The following is a 10,112-nucleotide window of genomic DNA, read 5'->3' as shown; positions in this document are numbered from 1 at the left end:
CTCCTAAAAAATTCATTTATTTAAGGCCCAACGTTGCCGCGAGGCCCTTGGCTCGGGAGAGTCTTTGTACAGAGAGCGATTTATACAAAATATGACATATATTTATAATATATTCAGTGCGTATATATATATTATATATATACCTGGCTGAGATTTCGTCCCCCGGTACATCGAGATCGCATTCGGAGGACTGAAACAAAGTAACAATTAACGAAGTTAAGAATGTTTTTTTTAGAGATACGCTGCCACGAAATCCGGTTGTGATCAGTTCGCTCGTGTCAGCGCGTTCTGTTTTTCCAATACGGACGATATCGCCGTGTTCGTCGCAGTATCGATCGATTGACGTTATAAAATTAGATTATACTGTACACATTTACGCGGCGCGATGAACACGGCGCAATCATCCAACTTCCGCTTTACATAAGGACAGTCTATCTTTTTGATTATGACAACATCGTTATTCTCGTGAATTATTTACAATGCTACTTAATGACTAAGCGCCGTCGCAGCCGGCGCGTATTTACAACGCATTCCGTTCAGAAAGAAGTACTTCCCTTTACTTGGCTATCGATCGGAACATAGGACGCGTTCCTATTGTATGATAAAACGCAATCACCGTTTTCCCGCTTCCTCTTTCACTTGTGAAATACGTTACTCTTACTATGCCTCGCGATCAATGAAAAATATCTATAAAATTGCGAGTAACAATTAAAGACGGGAAATTAGCGTTTGCGTGTGATGAGGGAGGGGGCGATTCAGTCGTCGCTTCTTCGACGACCGGTCACGTTAAAATTTCTAAATTAAAATCACTCGTTAATACTATACATCGCGAGTCACGTTGTTCGCACAGTCTAAGAGAACACTATATTCACTATAATCAATCGCATCATACAACAACGCATATCAACAGGAATATCATTCGTATTGCTTTACACCGCGTCGTCTTACTGATATTGCTTTCCCGGCGAATCATCACTAGATTAACACTAAAACTTGCACGCAGAGTAATGCCGGAATAAAATCTAACTGTCTTCAGATCCTGAGCTCGGCATCGGTGACGGGAATCCCTCGGTTGGCACTCTGACCGGATCGCTGGGTGGTGGGTGGCACGAGCGGACTTATGCTAGGACTTCTCGTGGCCAGAGGTGACAGTGAGGGCGAGAAACTTGGACTTAGCGCGGCGGAGGGGAACGTGGAGGCGTCGTGGCTGATCGGTGACCTCGGCAAGATCCCTCTCGCCAGCGCTGGCGCCGCCAATGACCTTGGAGCGACGGACGTGAGCAACGGCGGCGGCGGTGCTTTATGTACAGACTTGGTCTTACCGCTGCTGCCAGAGTTTCCGCTCTGAACACTGGCGGCATCGTCTTTTAACCTGGCGATTTCGCTGAACACGTGAGCTAACGGTTGATACTGCGGTCCCCAGTCCAAAAGGTAGTCCCAATTGTACGAGCCGGTAAGTTCCTCCTCGCTGTGCACAATGGAGCTCAACGAGCCGTTCATCGACGGTCCTCCTGGGACCTCCAAACCGGAAGTAGGACGTCCGGATTCTCCGATCTTGCCGTAGATTAGCGTCGCTATGTCCGCCTCGGTGCTGGCTTCGTCCTCGAACAGATGCAGACTGTCGAGGGGAAGAGCCTCGGGGGGCCTCCTAGGCGTACCAGCCGGAGGATCCACGATGCCCAATCTAGCTAAGTATTCCTGAGTATTGTGAACCGAGAGATCGCTCGCGGAATCGCCGGTTTGTTGGCCCTCGTTGATCATTCTGATCTCCTCGTCTTCCCCGTCGTCCTCGGCGGAGCCCCTGCCGGAAGAACCTGATTGATCGCTCCCGGAAAGCTCGGAGGTAGCCTGTTGTTGTCCGGATTGGCCAGATGTTCCGTACGGAGGTATTTCGTCGTATTTCGGAGGCGCAAACTGGCAAGACGCGCCGCCACCCGCGCCTCCAGCACTTCCGGAACCGTTTCCATTCGCGCCAACTCCAGTCACGCTTCTAATCGGAATTGTGTCGAATGCGCTCGGGTCGACGTAACTATTGGACGCCGTAGCGTTGCTTTCGCCATTCAGACCTGGTTTTGCGCCGGGCTTCTTGTGACGACGATTGCGGATGTGAAGATAGAGAAAGATAGCACCGAATGCGAGGATGAGAAGAAGAAGAGCGATCAATAGACCCAGAACCCAATCGGCCAGACCTCCGGAAGTGGCCACGGCCATGTTCGAGCCGACGTCCGTCGGTGTTGCTAGAGCCCCTCTAGCTCCATTCGGCTCGTTATCGTCCATCAACACAATCTCCACTATTGTCATGTTGGATAAAGAGCCTTGCCTACCAGAACTCGCGGTGATCATCAATCTGGATGATTCTTCTATGTCTAGTTCGATGTGCATCAATTTTTGCTTCACAATCAGCGCGCCGGTTGTGCGGTTCAGTTTGAAGTAAGGATTCTGAGACCTCAATTGGTATACGACCCGGCCGTCGGGGCCTTTGTCGCGATCGGTCGCCGTCACGTGACCAATCACCGTGCCGGGTGACATCTGAGCCCCGCTTTTAATTCCGAATCGGTACATTTTCTCGGTGAATTGCGGAAAGAACTCGTCCCTCGATTCGATCTCCACCCTGACACGCACTGCCGCGGTACGACCACCCATGTCTGTCGCGCGCAAGGTGAAGGCGTACCGATTTCTCTGCTCGTAGTCGAACTGAGCGCGTGCGATGACGATGCCCGATCTCTCGTCGACCGCGAACAGCTTCCAACTATCGTCGATGTCCGAGAAGCCGCTCGCGGCGGCGGAAACGATGGAGTAGTTCAACGATCCGAAAATACCGCGATCCAGATCCGAGGCGCGCGCCGAGAAGACGGTCGTGCCGATCGGCTCGTTCTCGCCGACGAACTCGAGGTATTCGGAAACGGGGAACTTTGGCGAGTTGTCGTTCACGTCCTCCAGGATGACGCAGAGTTTGGCGAGCGCGCAGAGAGGAGATACCGGATCACTGTCGCAGACCATCACCACGAGATTGTAGACCTCGGGTTCGAGGTCGCAGTCGAGCGTGGAGTTCACCAAAACGGCACCGGTCGTCTTCTCCACGCGGAACAGACCGCCGTCGTTTCCTGACGTGATGTCGTACACCAGCGTGGCCGCCGCACTGCCGATTATGTCGTCATCCTTGGCGCGTAAAACGGCAACGGTCGTGCCACGCGGAGCGTCTTCCTTTATCGAAACTGTGTAGAGCTCCTTCATGAAATACGGATGATTGTCATTGATGTCTTCCACGATGATTGTTACTGTTACCGGTTCGTCTCCCACCAGCGAGCCAGTCGTCATGTTACCGACCTTGCTGCCCAGGCTCAACACGTATCTGCAAAGAAATCAGAATAATTTATAAAATACAGTAGAACATTAAAAGTATTGATAAAAAAACTAAAATATATATTCAACGCGATAAATTTTTAATTAAAATTGTTTCGAGCCATTGACGCTTACCTGTCCTTCACCTCGCGATCAAGTGTTTTCGAGAGGATCAGCTTGCCCCTAGATATTTCGAATACCCCGCTATCGTCGCCCGCAACGATGGCGCCGTCCAGCAAGTCTACGTCGGAGAGCCTCATCAACGTCGTACCCTTTGGCGAGCTTTCCTTTACCGTGATATTGTACTCACGCCCGGGAAGAGTACTCTTCAAACTGCTAAGTCGCACGATGACCGAGCACACCGAGAACGCCGCAGGCGTACCTTGGTCCTTCGCGACGATCGCCAGGTTCATCTCCTTCGGTATCGGTCTGGGTATCGCTGTGCGATTCACAGTCACAGTACCGCTCTGAGAATTCACCAAAAATCCCTTCACAGGTGACTGCAGGTAATAATTTACTTTGCTGTTGTCCTCCGAGAGATCGTCGTCCGTTGCGTTCACGGTCAGGATTTCTTGCAGAATACCTTGCCCTTCTGAAATAAAAAAGAATCGATATGTGTTACACATCGTATACTGCATCGACACAATTTCACATATATATATTTAGTAGGCGGTAATTTTGATGAAGATATTCGCGAAATTATAAAGAAAGTTTATATGAAGTTACACAGGATAGCATTTATTAAAGTGAGCGATCGGAGACTCAAGGAGCACTTAACAAAATCGATTATCGAATCATATATTGTACGAGGGACCACTCGACAGCGGTACGGGAAAAAGATCGAGAGTTCACGAGCGCGAATTCGAATACCCTCCGCGTCCTCTTCTTATTGCAGGCGCGTCCTCGACCACCGCCGACATTACGAATGCCTTTTTGGCGGACGGCGAAGGTGGAGGATAAGCCTTCTTGACATCAGGCCGAACGGAAGTATGAAATAATAACCAGTTATATAAATCGCGCCGAGCGGTGTCCCGGCTTCGGCTCTCGATGGCCGCGCACACGAGAATCGTTTCGATGCGTTTCAAATCGCCGGATAACTCGGCATTAATGTGCCAAGCCACGGTCTAAAGTGCAGAGACGGATGTAGGCCGATGGTGTGTGTGTGTGTGTGTGTGTGTGTATGTGTGTGTGGGGAAAAGAGTCCAAAATAAACCTGGAAGACACGGTCCTTCGGGGATCGCAGCGGCCAGGAGTGAGGGATTCTCGAAAGTGAAAGAGAACGATCTCGCGGAAGGAACGGGACAAACTGTATAATTATTGCGGAGTACGTATGACAGTGAAGCATGCACGCTCGTATCATTTTTGTCGAGATAAATTCTGATTTCCAGCAACCGCATATCTTTTCCCATCATTCTTATTCTTCGTCATTTAGAAATATCGCGGCCTTCAATTAATAGTTTTTCTAATCTTCGTATCGACGTTTACTAATCTCATCTCGTCTATTATAATTTTGCTCAAGACAAATATTTCAGATCGGATTTCATTACAACCCAAGATTTGCACAATTTTACGGAAGACGAGATGAGAAAATATCTCCGATCTAGCTCGATGTTATTGCCTTTATAAGCATTTCTAACGATCTCATTAATTTCTCGGACGCTTCGTTAACTTTCGTTCGGGGCTTCTCCGCTCGCTCGTATCTGCGAGCACATCTCGCGTCCCGTCTATCCTCCACGAGAGACGCCGCATAGCTTTTCGCGAGCGTGCGAGACGGAGCGCCGGGATGAACTGTAAAAGAGAGGAGGATGCAAATTCGCGATCCCGCCGTGAGAGCTCCCCGCTCGAACCCTTTTCACATCCACCGCCTGCCAATCCACCCTCTCCCCTGTTGCCCGCGCCCACCCCGCTGCTCGCCCAAATGCACCATTAGGCGCGGGCCTATGTATTTTTAATAAGTTTCGAGAGTCTTCGAAGCCGGCGATCTCGGCCGGCGGTGAAGGCGGCTTTTCGGCTGCCTCGCAAACGGTGTCCTCGCGTTTATTTATGTGCGAGGAGTTCGCAATCCTCCTCAGCCCTCCTTCCACCCCGTCCACTGCCATTCCATCCCGCACTTCCACCGCCCTGTCCTGCCGATCTCGCATTCTCTTTTTCTCTCTTTATCACTCTTCTTCCTTCTCTCCTCTTTCTCCTTTTCTGCACATTGTATCTTTTTCTCTCTCGCATTCGAGCAGCTAGCTTTTCATCGATCCTCCTTTTCTCCATCTTCTTTTTTCGCCACTCTCTCTCTTTCTCTCTCTCTCTCGCGCCGCTCCTCTCTCACCCCCGCGCCGCTTTCTCGCGCGCTTTATCTCGGCGCGGTGTCAATTCGAGTTTGGAACACGGGCAACAGGACAACGCGTGTCTACTAAAAACCAGTTTTTAAACGCGCGTTTACTTCGCACCGAGCGGCTCGTCTGTACACAACCTTTACTCCGTTCCCTCTCTTTTCTCATTTCTTTGTGCTTTGATTTTTTTCAAGGCTGAGAAGCATCGTCTAGCAGGTGACAGAAGTCGTGTAACAATGTTCAATAACAATTTTACGGTGCGGGATATAATAAAAATTTCGATGGATAAAACGGATCTTGCGCATTTAAACTGCAGAAGCAATTGAAAAAAAAAAAAAAATTTGCATTCTAAATATTTGTCAAAATTAAATTTCCTCTCGTGCAACTTGACTTCAACTTCTCAATAACGCGCCGTTCTCGCGCCGCAAAACTGTAGAAGAAGTTCGCGGATGCTTGAAGAATGCGGCAACAAAATCGCAAGGGCTTTCATACTTCACCGGTCGTAGGAGCGACGTGACGCATGTCCCGCGACTTCAACCCACGCTACCGCTTCATGGACAACCGCGCAATCTCCGAGACGATCGTTCCTCAATAAATCAAAGAATTATCACCTGCCCGCTGAAGCGGACGCGGTGCTGATAACCGCCGCGATGATCGCGTTCGATCATCGTCAAAGTTCCGATCGCCAATTCGCCCGCTACCTGCCTCGCGCACTCCTCTCAAAGGGAGGTCATCGCGCTCCCGATACCCACCTGAAAGCACAGCCACGTAGACGGGCTGCAAGAACCGCGGCGCGTTGTCGTTGATATCGGTCACGCGTATGGTGAGGTCGGTCGTAGCCCCGTGCATCCCGTCGCTGGCAATCACCTGGAGAGTGTACTCGGAACGCGTCTCGGCGTCCAGAGATTTCCTCAGAACGATCTTGCCGCTGTACCGGTCGATGCTGAACGGCCCCGGATGCGTCACGTTGCCGAAGCGATACGTCAGAGTCGGCGAACTGTCGACGTCGTTCGCCGTGATGGTGGTCAGCACGGTGCCCATGGCAGTACCTGAAACAGCGTTATTTTAACGTACCGTTGACGAGTAAGCGCGTACTTACGCTGTGCAAATGCGAATGGAAAATATCATTCTAATGTGAAAAATATACATTGGCATAAAGTAAGATTTTATTGTCGCGATAATAATTGAATAATCGCAGGCGCTATTCCGGTATTTGATAGCGCGCGGAAAAATGAAGAAAAAGCTGTGATGAATTTTGAACACAATGAAGTGGGCGATGGCTTTATCGCTCTACATTGCGAAACGCGCCGTTGCGTACTGACGGATCGCATCTTTATGCATAAAGGCTACTTTGATTTCGTCCTTTTGTCCTCATCGTGAAGCCACTTTGTCACCGAGAAACGATCGCGCGCGATACATATATGCGACGCGAGAGCGTGTAGCCCTCGGATCAGGGCGCCGCTCTTCCGCGAAGTTAAAGACACTTCAAGGGGGTCGCGCTTAAAATGCATTGGATCCGTACTATCGAATCGTTTTATCTTGGCCATACTAAGAAGAAGCGGTCGAACGAATCCGCTTGAAGAAACGAATGAGCTTCTCATTCGCGAGGAACGATCGGACATAGCCGCTGTGAGTAAATTACAATTTACAATATCGTCTCCCCCTCCCGTGCGAGCATTACGTGAAGAAATTGAAAACCGTAACGCGCGGTAACTAATTTGCAAGCACAAAGTGTGCGCGATGTCTACCCCGCTTATGTCGCAAAACGCATTACCATAAATGCGCCGCACGCGAACGCATCTATCGCGAAATGCAACTCTGATTTCTTCTTAAATATAGATTTACGCCTTCTCATAATTCATCATAATGCATATTTTATATATATATATATATTGTATAAAAAATATATATACGATCGCAATGAATAATATTTCTGCTATTATGACTTCACATATTCTGAAGATAAAAATATCAATATTCCTGTGTGCGGAATTTGTGCTCTTACAATAACACAAAGGAAATGTGTAAAAGAAAAGTAGATACATCTCGTAGCCTTCAACGATTCGAGAGAGATTATTCGACTCTTGGCGGAGGCAAGCGGATGTGTGGTTGTAGCAAAAGGTATATCATCAAAGACTGGACTTTGATTCCACGACCGAGGCGGGTGATATACGTCGGACATGGCAACACCTGCGGCAGTAAAAGAATTTATTCTGTACGGACGCGATGTATTCGAGAGGGAGCATGGAGGGCTAACTGGCACGCGGCTGCGACTGCTCGTAAATTTCACGAGAGATCGTTAAAGTCGTGTAAATCGGTATCCAGAGCGACCTCTCCGTCCACGGGAAACATGCGCGGCATGACTCTGTTACCGCTTTAATCCTTTGCTATTCCAGGTGGTAAGCCACGGACGTCGGAGGTCGGAAAGTATGTAATTACAGTATTAAAGAGACTGTACAGATAGAAATTTTCGAAATATAAATTTTCCGAAAAAACGATGTAAGAATTTACATGAAAATGAACGATAAATAGCTAAATACTTGAAGAATTATCTGAATAAAAATTACGGAGCGTCGCACGAACGTGATTCGTTATCTACGCCAAGATTAACTTTAATTACGAAATGTTTCCCCGCATTTCACAGATCGACTCTGTAAACCGAATGCAGCGGTCGGCGACGTTATGCTCCTTGTATGGAAAATACTCTCGTCGGTGGTCTGCCATTGTTTCGATCTCTCGTGTCAACGTCACTTTCGGAATCGGCCCGATCGACGCTGTCGATTAAATCCTCCCACAAATGTGCACATATGTGCCGCGGAAGGGACGTATGGCAAGCAGAGGCAAGGGAACGTCGGCGAGCCGCGCTTCCCGGTTACGACGATAATTACACCCTTTATTCCTAGCAAGGTAATTACAAACGTTTATCGTGGGATGAGCGAGCTACGTTAGAAAAAAATTGCGAGCGTGCAGAGGCCGCGCGCGGATTAAGCGTAATCGATATCGCCGTCGTGGAAAGGCGCAAGTTGCCTCGTAACGAGAAAATAAGCTACTTCTGTTAGATCATTTCACGCTGAGCTGTGTGCTATCAATTAACAATTTATAAGCATAAATCACTACGGGGGAACGGCAGGCTGCGATTACCGTAAAGACGCGGTAAGAAACGTTGTTACACGCTGGAAGATGTTACAGCAGCCTCGTTATCCCGTCACGTCTCGCGTTACGACCACGTGATTCATATATTCCATCAAATTCGCTTTGAATATAGCGAAGTTCATTAGCCGCATTAACCGTCGTGCAGTCGAAGAGAGATATTTCGCCTCAACGGTCGCAGGATATTGAAAGCGTTGATGCGTAGCCAGGTGGATTATGAACGGCCTATAGAAACTTTAATCGTACCTTTATAGGTACAAGTGATATTTCCATGACGCGGTCAGACCGCTGTCGCAGCTGTAACTGCAAAATAGCAGGCTTCTGGATCAACGTTACATAAATTTCGCCGCCGCGATAGCCTCGTTTAACTTTTACGATAAAACAAATTAGATAGTAATTTTGCATTACGTTATTTGCGTGCCTGCGAAGCGTCGTTATCTTCAAGGAAGAACAAGAAGAAGGAGTCCAGCGGCAGCGGCTTTCCGAGCAACAAAAAAAAAAAAAAAAAAAAAAAAGCGACGAAAGGGACGGAGGCAAAAAAATGCGCGAGCGCAATAAGAAACCGAAGAAATCTCCTATTATAACGACGAACGATTGCTAGCACTCGCCACCTGTTTGCTATTGGAAATTTCATTTCAATCAGTGAGAAAAAGAAGCGGACTCGCGGGAAGAAACCCGCCCGCTTCAAGTATCGTCGAAACCACAGCCTCGTTTATTCCATGAGATGCGGTTGAACTTACTCGATCACCGTCCTTCTTTCGTCGCGTCATCTTCGCTGACTAGCTTGCCCACACCGATGGCGATCGAAAGGGATTCACGGGACGGGACCTTCTTTTTCTGCATCTCAAGAGGTGGTAGCGCGAGGTTGGCGCATGTACGTCAAACTCGCGGCCACCACGGTCCCGTGCCGTTCCATTGAATCGTATCTGTCAATGGGGAACAATGTGGTGGCAAGAAAGACCGGCTATGGAAGAGCTATGCCGGTGCAAACGAGAGAAGGAGAGGGATGAGCCGAGCCACCGAACCCAGCAGCCTCGTCTAAGTTATGCAGATTGTTCCGAACAGTTGGACTTTAATGCCGGCATAAATCCTTTGCCACTTAACTTTATACTTGGAGAGTAGAATATGTTCCCGCCCTCTCTCAACTCGGGCTCCTCTCTTCTCCTTTCGGGATTGCCTTCTCTCGCTCTCCATCGATTCTTCTTCTCGCGCCGTCGTTTATCTGTTCTGAGACACTCTGCATATTTCGTTTTAAATACTGAATTCTTTTCATCAAACATAAAAATTTTATTTTAT

At 48.7% G+C, this 10,112-nt stretch overlaps 1 protein-coding gene across 2 annotated transcripts in view; it reads right to left on the bottom strand.

Moving 5' to 3' along the window:
• Position 1: 1 nt before the first annotated feature.
• The window catches only part of ds (dachsous cadherin-related 1), a 293,968-nt gene continuing 283,857 nt past the window's right edge, over positions 2-10,112 (bottom strand). For both annotated transcript variants that reach the window (XM_067354567.1, XM_012367034.2), the window contains exons 15-17: positions 6,419-6,715; positions 3,478-3,934; positions 2-3,352 (exon numbers count right to left, since the gene is read on the bottom strand). In XM_067354567.1, coding sequence (XP_067210668.1) covers positions 1,033-3,352; positions 3,478-3,934; positions 6,419-6,715 — 3,074 coding nt within the window. In that variant the 3' untranslated portion in view covers positions 2-1,032. The remainder of the gene's footprint in view (positions 3,353-3,477; positions 3,935-6,418; positions 6,716-10,112) is intronic.

Source organism: Linepithema humile, chromosome 4, assembly GCF_040581485.1.
Source record: "Linepithema humile isolate Giens D197 chromosome 4, Lhum_UNIL_v1.0, whole genome shotgun sequence".
Taxonomy (NCBI): Eukaryota; Metazoa; Arthropoda; class Insecta; order Hymenoptera; family Formicidae; genus Linepithema; species Linepithema humile.
This window is presented reverse-complemented; position numbering and strand designations above follow the sequence as displayed.